The 16,002-nt window shown below is 35.0% G+C and overlaps 1 protein-coding gene across 4 annotated transcripts in view; it reads right to left on the bottom strand.

Annotated features, from left to right (window-relative positions):
* The window catches only part of CBLB (Cbl proto-oncogene B), a 136,013-nt gene that overhangs the window by 20,525 nt on the left and 99,486 nt on the right, over positions 1-16,002 (bottom strand). For all 4 annotated transcript variants that reach the window (XM_084535667.1, XM_084535669.1, XM_084535668.1 and 1 more), the window contains 3 exons: positions 10,333-10,518; positions 7,506-7,871; positions 4,897-4,991 (listed from right to left, as the gene is read on the bottom strand). In XM_084535667.1, the coding sequence (XP_084391793.1) occupies positions 4,897-4,991; positions 7,506-7,871; positions 10,333-10,518 (647 nt within the window). The remainder of the gene's footprint in view (positions 1-4,896; positions 4,992-7,505; positions 7,872-10,332; positions 10,519-16,002) is intronic.

Here is a 16,002-nt window from a genome sequence, read left to right as displayed (position 1 = left end):
CAATTTCCAACATTACTGCACTGATGAGAAATCATTACTGGTTTGGAGTTATTAGAGACACATGTTCTGTGTCTCCTGCTTCTGAGTACAGTGTAGCCTTAGAAAAGCCCTTCACACTAGTAAAGTCTCCCTTTTGCTGTCTTTAAAGTATGGAAAATATTTGCAATGTTGTATATATTACATGTTTAATATTAGAAAGGTGCTTCTGATTTGTAAAGCAGCAAAAAGTTTAAGAGTGCTAACACATAACTAATATACTCTCCACTCGAGTCCTAAAATTGTCTTATACTTGCATTGTGTTTTATGAATTTTTCACAATTCATAGTTTAAAAAAATTGTATTGCTCTTCCAATTTACAATCCAGTTTTAATACTTGACTCCAAACCTCTTTTGCATTGCTTTATTAGTATATCCCATTTTCTCCATCATTACTGAAATTTCTTCAATATCGAATTGTTTTGTTAATTCTCTATTGTTCTTGTAGGATTAACTCTACTGTTCTACACAAAACCATCTAATAACTTTAGAAGGCAAATCCATTTATGTACAGATTTCATAATCTGGTGAGGTTTTCTATAATTACACTTCAAAAAACTTTATTACTTTTATGTCTTTAGAAGGTTTGTGTACCTGCACGCTGACCAGCAGACTGTATTGCAATATTTTCTAGTTCCCTTCCCCTACTCCTTAAGTGGAAATATTTTTAAATTGAAAGTCAGAATTGCATTCCGATAAGCAATGACTTTGTATTTTCTGGTTTGTTGAACAGAAGGCTAGATGTCAATCTATCTTATCCTACTGAGCACCAAAGGCAAAACAGGAAAAGACATGAGAAGCCATTTTTGTCAAATCACTTCAAGTCCAGCTCAGCTGTAATCTAGCAGAGCTTCAGGGAAAGCAACAACACACTCATTTAAAAGTATTTCAGGGAAAGATTCCCCTTCCTTCATTTACTGGTAAACCTACTCACAGAGCTTAGACACAATGAACTTGCAGTCCCTGTATTTCAGTCTGGATCAGACTGTACCTTTGAAAGGAATCTCTTCAATCTCCCCCACTCACCATACTTTGATTTGCACTGAGGAGTGCACAAATTGAACACCTTTCAAATTAAACAGAAAGACAAGACATTCCAAGAGTGCCCCTTGTATGTTCCAATTGCTGAAGGCTGTTCAAATTCACAGGGCAAGACTGTAGCTAGATGAACTACTGACCCATAACATGTACATTACAGACATCAGATCCTTGCTATCAATTCATCTTGTACAGACCCTCCCCTATACACAGTATTAGTTGATAGTGTACAAACAAAAGCTTTAATCTTGCAAGGCCTCAAGCTAACTGTTTTTCAGCAAAAGAGATGTTAAGTTATACGGAGCAAGTCAACACTTACCACCTGCTCCACAACAACTTCCCTTGTGCGTGCTTTACCCTTAAAACCCAAGTGTATATTAAAGCAGTGTGCCCCCATTCATAGCGTACACAATTTTTTCAAGGAGAATTATTCAAGAGTGGATGCTGCAACCAAACTCACTGACTTGTCAAGCTTAGCACACGTGTCCTGCAGAGCATCCCTTCTCAGGTACCTGGAACCCTTGTGTCAGCAGTGCTCCTTCTACAAGCCCCTGGAGAAGCACCGCAGCAAAGACCAATTTCAAGGAAGCCACGACTGCCAACCCCACTTTCCTCAATGGAACAATGACTTCACCTTCAAAGTTTGGTAGCATGGATAAAAGGGACAGCAGGGGGAGAAATACTTTTCTATGCACTTTTCCTCAACCAGCTCAAATCAACTAGATACTCCAAACATAAATATAGTATACAACAGGTACATAGAATTGAATGTCTCATTACATACTCAGAAATAGAGGCTCTCAGGTAAAATACCACTGCAGTACAAAGCACTTTTGAAACAAGGAGACCAATTTAAACTGATGAAGAAAAATGGGGCCTGCCTACTGGGAATAAAACAAACATTGTTTACCTTGAAAACTTCTAAGTTTGGGGGAAGAACTGTTCTGTAACATTGATGTTAAAGTTTTACTTTTTTTTTTTTTTTTTTTTGAGAACAAAATAGCAATTTGAACAAAATTGCTAAAAAACAATTTATCTGACATAATTAAAGCAATTTGATAAAAAAAAAAAAAAAAAAAAAAAAAAAAAAAACTTCACAGGTAGGCACAGCAGCTGAGTGGAAAATAAAAATCAGATGCTTAGTTAACATGAGCCCAGCATTTCATTACTGATGTATAAGAAATAATAACCAATTTAGTAAAAATGAAAATAAATCAGCACTGTTTCCAGAAAAAGACACTAGCAATTTTATCTTAATGTAATTTATTTTTAAAAAGTCTTATTTGCAATCTCATATTTATTCAGAAAAAAAATGATCAAATAAGTAAGTACGGATGTCTTAGAGCTTCAACTAAGGCTCATTTTACCTCATTATTGCATTTCATACCTGCTCAATGTACCCTTTGGTTAAACCTTCGAAATTACAGACTGACTTATGAAAATAACTAGAAAAAATAGAATGCCTTTGAGCTGTTCGAAACAAACTAGCTTTCAAGCCACAATTCTGCAGAGATTAGAAAGCAGGAAAAAAAAAAAATGAGAAACATGCACCAGATTGATTGCAGTAGCACAATTATGGAAAATAAGAGTATTTCAGACCAAATACAGTTCAACATATTTATGAAGGCTTAATGCAGTCAATTTTACAGGAGGAAAATGACTCTGTAAAAATATCCTGTCTAACATTTCACATTAAATAATGCTAATATTACTCAGGTTGCTTTTTGAAAGCATTTTACTGTAGTTGGAAATATTAAACTCATTTAATTTGAATTTGAATTTTTGAAGAAAGATTGCTTTTTTATTATTTTTCTGCCTATATTTTGCTACTTATAGATTAACAAAGGTATTTTCTAGTGGTAACAAAAACTTAATTTGAAATCAATTTAGAATGGGCATATCAGTGTTTCAAGAAGCAAGACACAATGTTCACTTTTTTATTATAACAGACATTCAATGTGACAGTTCAGTAGCTGTTAATTAGATATTTTGAACTTCCTACCCCAAGCTATATATGATAGTTTTTGCATTTTAAAAATCAAAATTTTAAATGTCCTTTTTTTTTTTTTTTTTTTTTTAAAGGTACAAGTAAAAACATAAAACAGAAATGGAAGTGCATTTCTTCCTGAAAAAAGTATGAGGCTTCATTTTAGCAACTGAACATTTTCTTTCTGCTGGCATATGTCAGTTTTCTATTCGGAAGACTTCAGTTAGTTAACTTATTTCTTTTATTAAGTTAAATTTTATTTTTGGATTGACTTGACATGGATTTGTGTGTGCCCACACTATTGTGATATATTGTGGACATTCCAATGAACACTGCATAACACTGTACTTTGATTCGAGGCTACATTTGTAAAAAAAAATACACATAAAAAATGAGATTTTCATGAAACAATGTTTTCTTATTTTAACACTAGAAAAATAAACATCTTCCCCAATTCAGAATTGAGCAATTTCATTTGAAATATTAAAGTACGTAGAGTGCTCATCAGAGTCATTGCTTTATTTTTCTGACCATTAGGGTGCAGAACATCCCAGGAGCTACATGTATCATGGAAGATGCAGCCAGTCCAAGGAGATAAATCTATACAGGGGATTGATTACATGAGATACTCATACTCTCATGATATTCTACAGCAATCAGGTTACATCTCAACATTCAATTACAAAAAATATTTGTTCTAATTTGCTTGTGAATGGAAAGCAAACATGCAAAACTTCAATTCTGCAATAGCTTTCCCAAGCATATGATTCTGAATAAAAAAGCCAACACTTCGTCTTTATTCTAGAGCTCAGGAAGAGAAAAATCAGCATATTAATGGAATGCTGAAATATATTTGTCTTTAATGCTACCTCTACCTGAACAGCAATGGAATGGGTACTAAAGATACGGCAAAATCAAATTCTAGTGAGAGAATTCTCAGTATTAGTAGGTACTGACTGCACAGTCATTTTTACTTAGCAGCAGACATTACACTGAGTACACTGAAAAGAAGTTATAGGATAATATCATCTATTGTGGTTTTTATGCTCTTATTTCCTTACAAAAATACAGTCAAAATATGATTTTTGAGCACTTCAAAGTTTGTTTCTTTTTTTTTTTTTTTTTCTCAAAACTCCTGTTGAAAATCTTGTGTGATTTGGAGTCCAAAGATAATTGCTATCCATGGCAACATCTGATAAACAGTAGTATTACTGGAAGACTAAGAGTAGTCTGCAACTTGAAATGACAAGATTTCCGAAAACACATTCTGGAATTCAGGCAGATAGACTCCATTTAAAATGGATATAAAGTTATTTTGTTTGTTTTTAACCACCACAAAGAAAAGATACTACATGAAAAAAGCCTCCATGTGTAGAAAGTCCAGAAAGCATGACTACATTAGAGATAGAATGCATACACATATATCACGGTCTTTACCCACAGCACTTTTCCTAGAGTCTCTCATCTGTGGTAAATAGCTCTTCAATATACTTCTTCAAAATACTTCTTCAATAGTAATAGAAAGAAAAATGGACAGGGTCTGTTCCCACTGTCAAATTCCTATGAGCAAGATCTGCCACAATTAATTCTTTTGATATAAAATGTCGTATGTTAAATTAACATTAGAACTGCTCCTACTTAATCAATAAAATTTACATTTCCTTTGTAAAAACAATTAAAAGTGTCATGGAAAATGTAACAACAAGTATTCAACATTAGTTCATTTTCTTACTTTCTTTCTTTTTTTTTTTTTTGTTTTCCTTTTATCACCAGAGAATCAGTGTTGTTGTCTAACATTAATTAACATATCTCTTTTACAGATGAAGTTTACTTACTTTATACTAGGGATGGTGGAAGCAGCTGGAAGAGGAGGTGAAAGCCGTGGAGGGACATCATATTCTTCGTTTATCAGATGACCATTTGAAAATACCTAAAAATCACAAATAGGCTTTTCAAAGGCTATGCATAAAGGCTTTTCTGGAAGTTCACACAACAGAGCTGTACTCTGAAATGACTCTTTTCATACCTGTTCCAGATCACTTTCCTCAGGAGTTGTAGAACATACTAGTTTTAAACCTTACCAGAACAGTAAGTTTCATGTCACAATTAGTAGATGGACTACTCAATTACAGCTGAGCCACTTAGGGGAAAATTAAGATTTCAAGATTGTAACTTTTGAAACTTTTGAAAGTGAGAGAGATGAAGTACAGAGGGAAAACAACAGGTACAGCATGATAAGTATATATTTTTTAAAACTCCATAGTGCAATACCTGCCATAATTCACCCCGTACCTGCAGGATCATCTTCCTGATTCTTGTCTTTAACTAATAGCAAATAGTTTATATTAAAATAAATGAATAAGGGATGAAAAATCATGAAATGTTACCCTTGTGGATATGCATACAGCCTCAAATGGTAATTCAGAGTTGTCAGTTTCTCCATGTAAACAAGTGGCTTAGGCTTATTACCTGCAGACAGCATTTAGTTAGAGAAATACCTATATATGTTCTCAGCAGTACAGTGCCACTTCCACACTTAGTGGTTATTCTGATTTGAGAAGTATTCATTCTATCAGCTTCAGCTCTGTGCCTCATCACAACTCAAATGCTATATGGCTCTATGAAGGTATAAACCTGGTATCCTTTTAAAAGCAGATGAAAAACTATAGCTTCTTGAACAACAGTCTAGCTCTAAGTAAAATTTTGGTCTTTTGCCTTAATTCTGAAAAAAATAATATTCTGATTATATATACTACCATGAAATTCTTAAGCACCTTTCATCACATACATCAATGGTCTTTACCAATACTAACTGAATTTCAGTAACATGCTTTCAAAATAACCACAATATCTATCTAAAAAAAAAAAAGAGATAAAAAAAAAAAAAAAAAAGCAAAGAGTGAAAAAGTGATTTCTATCTGCTGTGATCAGAACTTCAAATCCAATCTACTTAGCAGAAACTATATAGTCTTCAAGTAAAAATAGAGCAGAAAAAAAAAAAAAGTGAGTTAATAACCTGCACTATGAATAAATTACTGAGCTGTTTTGATAAAACCGATTAGAGCAGAACCATGAATTTTTTCTTAGGCTACCACCATTTGGTTTCTTTTCAACTCCAGGCTTCCCCAACACTACAAAGTTTTGCAAGTTATCTGAAACTGACTAATACTAGGACTACCCCTCCACACTCTTCTCTCCAAGATATCTTCAATCAATGAATGGAAACAATGCTCATTTTGTTGTCGTTGTTTTGGTTTTTGAAAGAATAAACACCATAGTTACAGACATACACACTATTCAGTGCAGCTAAGGACAGGCAATCATATTTCTTAGGTGACAAGCAGATGCCTCCTAGCCAAACAAAGTTAGAGAACCAGTGAAAAGATTGAAAGTGACAACTCCAAGCACCCTCAGCACTGAAAATGGATTATTGGACATTGCACTGGACATTTGTCCAAGAGAAATCAAGAACTGACACAGAGAAATTATAGAAACATTCAACTTGAGCAGTTGGAGCTCTGACTTAAATCCAAAGAAAGAATAATCCAGTTAATGATATGTGCATTACTGTAAATAACTGAAAAATAAAAAGGTAGCCACAATGCCAATTATCCTGAATAAGGTTTAAAGTACTGATGATAATACCAAATCAAACAATGCAATACGGGAGTTGTGCCCCTGCACACTTTTAAGGATGCTGCCCATATTGCCAGCTGTAAAGAGAAAATAAATAATTCTACATTTAGCTTGGCTTTGGATGCATTTGTTTCTTTCTTTTTTTTTTTTTTTTTTTTTTTTAATGATCAAGGCAGGTTAGATCATTTCAATTACTGAACATCATCGCAAATTTAATGCTCTTTTTTGAAAATAATGTTTTATTGGTGAACAAGACCACCTGACCATTAACATATTAAGCTTATGTTAATGCATACAATATAGCTGAGCATTTAAGTATATTTGTATATATCGTGTGTACATACTATATATCTTACAGATTGAAGGGGTGGGTTACCAAGTCCTTATCTTACCTATGATAGAAGTAACCAGAACATTTATTTCCCATCATCACACGTATAAATCATTTTGGCATAAGACACTTTAAAAGTATACCTGAGATGCTGCGTTACTGAAGTTAGATTATGCACCAACTGTATAAATCCTTTGCTAAAAGAATATAGCAAATCTAGAATTTTGTCTTCAAGCCATTTTTAGAATGTTCTATGTTAAAATTGAATTCTAACTTAGACCCTCATACTGTTGCTTTGCAAATTGCATTATTTAACAAGCCATTTATTTATGGACCACTTATTAATTACAAGCAACAGGAAATATTTAGAAACAGCCCATGATCACTGACCAATATAAAGTAGTATTGTAGACAATGCAAAACAATACTGCTGTAGGGTATCAAATTAGGCTTCAACACATTCAGCTTATATCATACCTTGGCACCTTCCACAGGCAGCTCGTGACGTCTGTGTTTCCTCATAAATCCTGGCTCAGAAGTTACACGGTTGTGCCTTCCATTTATGTTGGAAACTGCAGTCAGTCCTGGCTTGGGAGAAGCATCACTCCCTATTCGACATCCTACTAACTGACTTGTCCCAAACACATCTCTGGGACACCAGCCTTCAAGGGGCATTGGCTGGTCTCTGGAAGGCACACTTTCCGGATGATGCAGGTGTCTGCTTATTCTGTTGTCTGGTGGAATTGGAGGGGGTCGTTCTGGTGGAGGTGGTGGAGGATCACGCAAGGGAGGTGGTGGTGCTGGCAAAGGTTTGTCTTGCTTCCTCACCATACAAGGAGAAGACTAAACAAAACCAGAATTGAAAAAAAAAAAAAAAAGAAAGAAAAAAAAAAGTTACATATAGGCATTCATGTTCCTTTCATGATCAAATACAGTTTTAGCATTCCTAACTGAGATATTTTCAACGCATCAGAAGAGAACTCGCCAGTAGGTTAGTCTTGTCTTTTCACTATGCAAGCTGAAATGGATTCTAAGGAATGCTAGGAAAAACAGACCTTCTGATGCAGGAAAAAAAAAAAAAGGAGGGGGGATCACATCCAAAGGCAAATGACTTAGTGACATGTGATGAGCAAAAAAAAAGCAATGATGAGGACACAAGTGGAAGGAGAAAACAAATATTTTGGTTTCATTGATATATCAAGGGATGACTTCACTCTTTACATGATGCGCATTGTTTGACACCAATTTGAACCACAGTTCAATTCTTCAAGTAACATATTTATAATGTATTTATGTTTGCATTTAGTTCATCTGCAAACAATTTTTGCCAGAGAAAAGGTGATTTCCGTTCTCAGAACTGAACGGTCATAAAGGCTAAAATGTTTTTCAAACTTAAGTGTAGGATACTAAAAAGCTGAAAACCAAGTTATCAGAAAGAAAACATATACAGAACTGTATAGTTTATAAAAGCAGAAATAAAAAATAAAACAAACAAAAAAAAAAACAGAGTATTCGCATTAGGAGTGTATTACTAAAAGCATTTTATGAAATTATGTTTGAGACAGGTTTTTCTAGGTGTTCAGGACATGTTTTCCTCCTACCAGCAGTGACAACAATAAACACAAGATTATTTCTCAAGGAAGGTGTAATTTTCATGGACTCTGCATAATATTACCAATTAAAAAGAGTGAGGACACAAAAATTTTTACAGGAAGAATATTATTTGGTCTCACTTCACTTGAGAGTTGCCCATCACTATTTTTTGGGCAGCACCTCAACATGTTCCTTGTATTACAATTAGGCATTCTACCCGCACATCTATTAACATAAATAGGACAGTATATTAAATAAGTATTTAATTAAGATGCTAATTAATTTTCACTGTTAAGAAAGCAAGAAAACAGTTGGGTCCAAATTTTTTGTTGTAGCTGTTTTCTATTACAGAAAAATAAAAGTTTTTTTGCCTGAAATAGTATTTTTGGTGGAACAAATTGCCCATTTGTTTGTTTTGAAATATGCACTTGCAATTCTTTGTTGTCCTCCATCTTGTTCCCCTTGCACTCCAAAAATATTATATACTTACAACATTTAAATATGCAAAAGAAAATTTTAATGGAAAAAACAAACAAACAATAGATTTGAAATAATTTCACTGAAAAACTTAGAGCAATATTAACAGTATTCCTAATTTTCTTTTTGTTTGTTTGTTTATTCAAAGCCACAAACTTTGTGCAAATAGTCTATTGTAAAATACATTTTAATAGATGTGCCAGACATCCAGCTTATTTTCTTGATGTGCCATAATTTCCCTTGTATAAGGTAAAAAAGTGATTAAAGAAGCGTGATAAAGACACCATTCTAACTTCTATTTTCTCTTCTAAATTATAAGCCATCAGAACGTTGAAAAGTTGATTTGCAAGCTTGAGGTAAAAACCTGAAAAAACAAACATGGTACTTCAAACCGGATATATATTATGAGCACACAGATTTCAGCTCACGTTTTAAACTTGAATTTGAATTCACCATCCAAAATCAAAATTTTAGACCTAATGTAATCTCATTCCCTCTCAATATACAGCAATTACAACAAATGATCAACTCATAACAGAAAGTAACAAATATAGCTGTTTTCCTTCATGCTTACCCCCTCAAAAAATCACTCTTTAGTATCATTAGTTTCACAAAACACAGCATACAATTTATTAACTGTAGAATCATTAATATTTCCCCTAAAACATTATTCATAATATATGCCACAAAGTTTTGAAAGCAGGGTATCTGTATGTATTTTTCTTGTTGGAGTACTTTGGGAGTATAAATCATCACCAGAGCATAACATGCGATTTTAATGAGATAATCTCTTTTAAATCTACTTTCAGGAAATTTTTATTTCTTTTTTTACGAATCAGGGTTTATTACAGAACTGATCCATTATAGCAGTGTCAAACTGATGTCAATGTCAGAGCATAACCAAGTGCAACAAAACCATCAGATTAACAGGTCACATTTGACCAACACATGTAGCTGTAATAATCTGACTGTGTAAATTATTATGCAGACAGGTATTTCCAAAGTCAACCAAAGGAGATAAGAGTCTTTAGGTGACTTAATCAATGTGGATCTAATCTAAAGCTTTTCTAAGCTACGGGGAATTAAAAGTCTATTGGACAAACTCCTGCAAAAGAGTACATGCAGAAAATTTCCTAATAGTCAATATTCCAAAACAAGCAAGCTCACCTTGAAAACAATCATACAGAATTTCTCAATACTCATAAATACAGAAATAATGGTCAATAAGACTTACTTTTGGTGACCCAGTTGGGCTGGCACATGGTGACCGTGCTACTCCCTTCTGAATGAGATCCAGACGAGGAGGTACAGGTGGAAGACTAAGATGTGGGATTTGCAGGGGGTCTGGAAGTGGTTTTCTTCTTTGTGCAAGAGGGGAAGATCCCGGGGAAGTCACTGGTGAATTCTGCCTCTCATTGCACTTCAAGACAGGAAAATTAGAATTTATCTGATGATTAAATATACGACTTTAATTCCACGACTTGACATGTGATATTTGAAAAGTATTTACTAATAGTAATTTATCATAATGGACACCCTCACTACTATTAGTTAATAGTAGCATAGGTACTCAGCTCTTGATAACTGAAACAAGTCTAAAAGTCATTCTACCTCAAAACCACATTAACTTGTGATTAAAATTCCAATCATTGCCCCACAAAAAGAAACAATCACTAATATAAAGAGAGATATTGTGGCAGTACTGCTACTCTTGATAACCTTTTCATTAATACAGAGTACTTCATTATCAAAATTCTATGTGTGACTTTTTAAAGCTGAATGCCTATGATATTGTCTGCTAACTGTGAGGCATAGTCACATCGTACTTCTACAGAAAAAGGAATGCATGTTTTCTGAAAACTCAGGAAAAAAAAAAAGGAAAATCATCAGCAAACCAGTAGATGAAGCAGTTATTTCCTTCCTCATTTATTTGCTGACTTAGAAAAATCATTTTAGGACAGTTCAGTTTACCATAACAAAATACTAAGCTAATGATATGCAGACTGAATATTTTCCTCAAGTGACAAATCATGATTTTTTTATTTTTTTTTTTTTTTTACTTTTTTTCAAATTCATATGCACAGTGGAAGTTGAGCAGTGTTCTTTCAAGACACGTTTTTAAACTATTTAAAAATAAGAAAGTATGCTATAAAACAATGAGAATCAAAGATTTCAACCCCTTAGTCTAGGCTCCACCCATTTTTGCAACCAGTTTTGTAACTGCTCATCTGGGTGAGTTCTAACACACAGTTTATTTTTTTGCATAAATAAGTTAAAGGCACATCTGTGAACCCCCTGCAATTGTATCAGTGTATTGTAAGTAAAGCTAGATGCTTATGATGTTCTGTATTTTCTCTGACAGGGTAGCTGGAAGACATTCACAGCAGGCGTCAGACTCTGGTCATTTGTGCACTGAGGCATCCTGGTATTCTCACTATGTATCTGGCTTATAGAGGCTGCTGTCTTCTTACAGAAAGCACATAAAATTGCTCACAAAAATGCATCCATCTCTAAGCTATATCACTTTGATAAAACTTTCCCCTTCTGATCATAAGCTTCTTATCACCAACACCGTACAACCCATACTGATGACAGGGATGGGACTAGGCAGTTCTTGAAGAAGGTAAAAAAGTCATCATTATCTTTCTTTACATATACTGACTATATTAAAGAAAATGACACCTTCATCAATTCTAAAGCAGATCCAGGAAAAGGATCTAGTACCCTAACTCCTTACTCAATGCTCTGTGTACTACATCTTACTGTAATATGCTATTCTAAACAAAATTGGGATTACTGCCAGATTTCCATCAGAAATAGAAGCCACCACGGTATTACTGGATAACATGGTGCGAAAAAAAAAAAAAAAAAAAAAAAAGAGGGAGGAGTGGAGAGGCGTTGACAAGCTAGAAGGCTGAGGTTCAATTCCATTGCTAGAATGATTTTTCTGTGACACTACAGTCTTATCATTTGGTCTAAAGGTATAAGGTCAGTGTTGCAACTAAATATTCAATTTAAAGAGACAGAGCAATTTAAAATTCACGCCCTTCATGGCTACCAGCAGCTTCCAAGCTTCTCTTCGGTGAAGAAGTAGTCACAATGTTCATATTAAATGCTTGAATACAGCACTTAATTTGTCTTTGTTTCCTTTAATTGGTGAATGTCCCTGACCTTGGCTGGAAGGCCATGAGGGTAAACACATGACTGACAGCGAGGTGCTCAGCCTCACTGAACACTGTGAAAAGGGAACTAGTTGAATAACTAAGCTAGATACATGTCTCACAAGCATGCCTGAGCAACCAGAATTATAAATTGACTATAAACTGAATGTCAATTCATTTTCCTTAACAGAAAGCATCCATCAGTTAAACAGCACAATAAACACTGTGTCACTGAATAGCATTAGTTCTCAAAGTTCAGTTACACCTCCACCAAGCATTCCTAAAAGCCAAGAGCCACATAATATATAATACATTCAATCCTTTGGCTTCAGCATCAGACAGAACATGAATTTATTTCCCAAATCATTTGAAATAGAACCAAATAAGCAGGTCTCACGTCTCCAAAAAGACACGATTATTTAACATAAAAGGAAGTGTTGTAGCGAGTCTCTGCATTTACGGTGTTGCATAACATATTGTGCCTCAGTCAGCTGGGAATTGCTGCAGAAGAACTAAAACAATCTTAAATGTAATAGGGGTTGGAAACAAGGAATAAGTAAACCGTAAATACTGAAAACAGAGTACCAGACTGGTAAAAATTGTTTGGAATTTCAGGTGTTCAAATTGCTGTGTGATCACATTAACTAACTTGACTTCCGATGAGAGCAACCTAACAAAGTCTCAGCTCTCACACTGCATGTAGTCACGTGAACCCACAGCTAAAAGAACAACATTTTACTGATAGCATTTTAAGAATATCCACCACTCTTTCTCTACTGCAACCTTCTCTTAGACAGTTCTGCTCTAAGGAATCAATGGGGAAAATGATACACGCTTCCCTCAAAGAGCCAGCCCAGCCCGCCAGTCTAACATGTTTTTTTGCAATAACAACAATGCAGCTCCAGCAGGGACAGAAACACATTTAAAACCTACTGGGGGCTGATGTTCTTCTGAGATTTATGGAAACAAATCGCTGAATGACACACTTAATATGTAATGGCAAATTAGAAAAACTAGAGCGATATGCAAATTCGTTTAAAATTCAAAATCGTTAAAAGTTGTCGTGCTGTTAACTCTGTTGAAACAGGAGATTCATCTATGTGATAAACTTTCTGTTCCGTATTTATTTGGTATTTAGTTACTTCTACCCACCGTATTCCACGGATGGTAAATTACAATTGCCAAAATGAAAAGGAAGTTTTTCAAAGCATTAACTGTGCGAAAGGCCTTCAATTTAAGCTTACATCAATTCCTTGTTTCAGAAGAGCAAAATAATCTTTAAGTCCTATGAACTACCACTGCCTACTGATGGAAGGTAACTAATGCCAGCCAACAAGTTAATAACTTATGAGTTACGTGAAGAAAAAAGAAAGAAAATAGCTGATAAAAAATAACAGCTACTCTGCCCTACAAGGAAGCTTAATCCATGTATCTGCTTGGGTGCTGAAGTAGGAGAGAATGCTTTGCTGGGAGAAACTTAAAATCATGTTTCCTTGTTTAGAGCTATGCTTACTAACAATAAATCAAACAAATAATATCCCCCAGCAACAAACAGATCTTTGTCAGTGTTCAGCATCAGATTTCCTTCATATTCCCATTATAAAACAAAACGAAACATATTTTTATGTCCTCCACCCAACCTGCCTAGCTGCATCGTTGTTTGATGTTCATTAACAGCTTGGCCAAGAAGACGGCTGTGTTTCATGAGATTGCTGGGACATCAATAGAGGTATATAATAACTACATCTTTTAGCACAGAATACAACCTCTCCCAACAACAAAACCAAACAAAAACAACAAAAACACTCCCTAAGCAGAAAATATTTAAATTAGTCCTTGTCACCTATTGGAGATTTCTGTGCATTTTCTGTTCAGTGGAAATAAAGAAACAACGAGAATAGCACAGTGAGAAAAAGATAAAACAAGCAAGCAATTAAGACAAAAACTAATACAAATGAACTGGCAGTGACAGAAGACAGACGTTCAGCATACAAAGGGGCTCTGCTGCAACACAGACCTGTGCAATAAAGATGTAATTAAGGAAAAGAACACAGACTCCTTTCTCAGGACATGGATTTCATCTGGTTGGCATGACTGCTGCCAAGGGACAAGCAGCTGTGACTTATTTCACTATGGGGCTGCAGAATGGTGCACAGTTGCATCATTCAATCAGATGAATCTATTACTGGGAAATACTGGTATCAGTTTGTCCCCAGTGGTTATGAATTTAAGCCTCTTCTGACATTGATTACAATTTCTAGTGAAGCTTTGTCTAATGGAATTAGTCAAGGCAGGATAATGAATCTAGAGTTTTAGTTTCAAACATCTTTCTGCCAGAGAGACACATGCTCAAAGTATGTTCAACATAAACCCTACCAAGTGCCTGACTCAGGATTATTATCCTGATTGCTAGTGTGCTGCTGGAACTAACTCACTAATTTACAGATTGCATAATGAGACATCTGAGAAGGTCCAATCAGTCGTATACCAAAAATGGACTTTTCATTTTCCACGTTGTCCCCTAAAGCTTCTTCATTTATAATCGGATGAGAGTAACACACATTTCTGTTACTTCTCATTAGGACACGTTGCGACCTACGTAGATTAGTATAATCAGGATTTGAACATTTGTACGAGGATATAAAGTTACATCACTTAATACTGATAGCTGTAAACAAGTTTTACATAGATAGCCTTGTTCTTTATTTGATCTCTCCTATGCTGACCCAACAAAATGCATGCAAAGCAGGGAGATGGAGTTAAAGCTGGGAGAAGTCAGCACCATATTGATTGCCCAAGGGAATTGGTAAGAAATATTTTAACGAAGGGAGGCACGCTGCCCCTCAGCATTAATTCCTCTTTCAAATACTACAAAGTAAGCAGATAATAAGTATCTTGGTGTGTGGTATGAGTTTACTAAGTTCCTATAAACCATTCAGGCTGGGTGTTATGAAAATATTCTTCACTAAGAGGGTGGTCAGGCATGGGGACTGGCTGCTCAGGGCAGTGGTCACGGCACTAAGCTTGATGGAGTTCAAGAAGCATTTGGACAACCATCTCAGACACATGGTCTGATTTTTCGGGTGCTTTTTGGGGGGGACCTAGGAGTTGGACTCAATGATCCTTGGGGGTCCCTTCCAACTTAGGATATTCCATGATTCCGTGAATTCATACGTATGTGAAGAGCATGCAGCTGAAGGAAAAGCCTGGATACTTATTTGAAGTCTTTTTAAAAAATAAAAAATGAGAAGTCAAAAAGTTATTATTTAATACGAGCCCCCCCCTTTTTTTTTTTTCTCAGAACAATAATTACCACAAAATTTAACTTAAAAATATGGGAAATGGAGGGGCGTGGGGGTCAAAACAGTCTCTTCCCATATTTTGAGAACCAAGGTCTTTTGACATGATTTGTTAAGTCTGAACTTCTTACTCTGTAAGAAGCCTAGTAATTATAAACAGTGGTTTTCAGCTTTGACAACTTCTTATAATGATTTTTAAGTAATGGTCTGAATCAAAGTCCATTTTTGAGACACTCAGACAGCTAGGAAATTAATTTCAGGGAAGCTGGCAACTTCCCAGACAAGGTAACTTCAACTAGTTTTAGAAGAAATTACTCTTAGTGAATCTTAATTTACTTTAAGCTGTTGAAAACCTCAGTCTCCTATACTGCTAGGGCCTTCCTCTTTGTTTTCATGTAGTATCAGTATGTTATTTGGATCAAATAATTATCACTTATAAATTCA

This window comes from Aythya ferina (assembly GCF_964211825.1).
Source record: "Aythya ferina genome assembly, chromosome: 1".
Classification (NCBI taxonomy): domain Eukaryota; kingdom Metazoa; phylum Chordata; class Aves; order Anseriformes; family Anatidae; genus Aythya; species Aythya ferina.
Note: the sequence above shows the minus strand (reverse complement) of the source record. Positions and strands in the feature narration are given on the sequence as shown.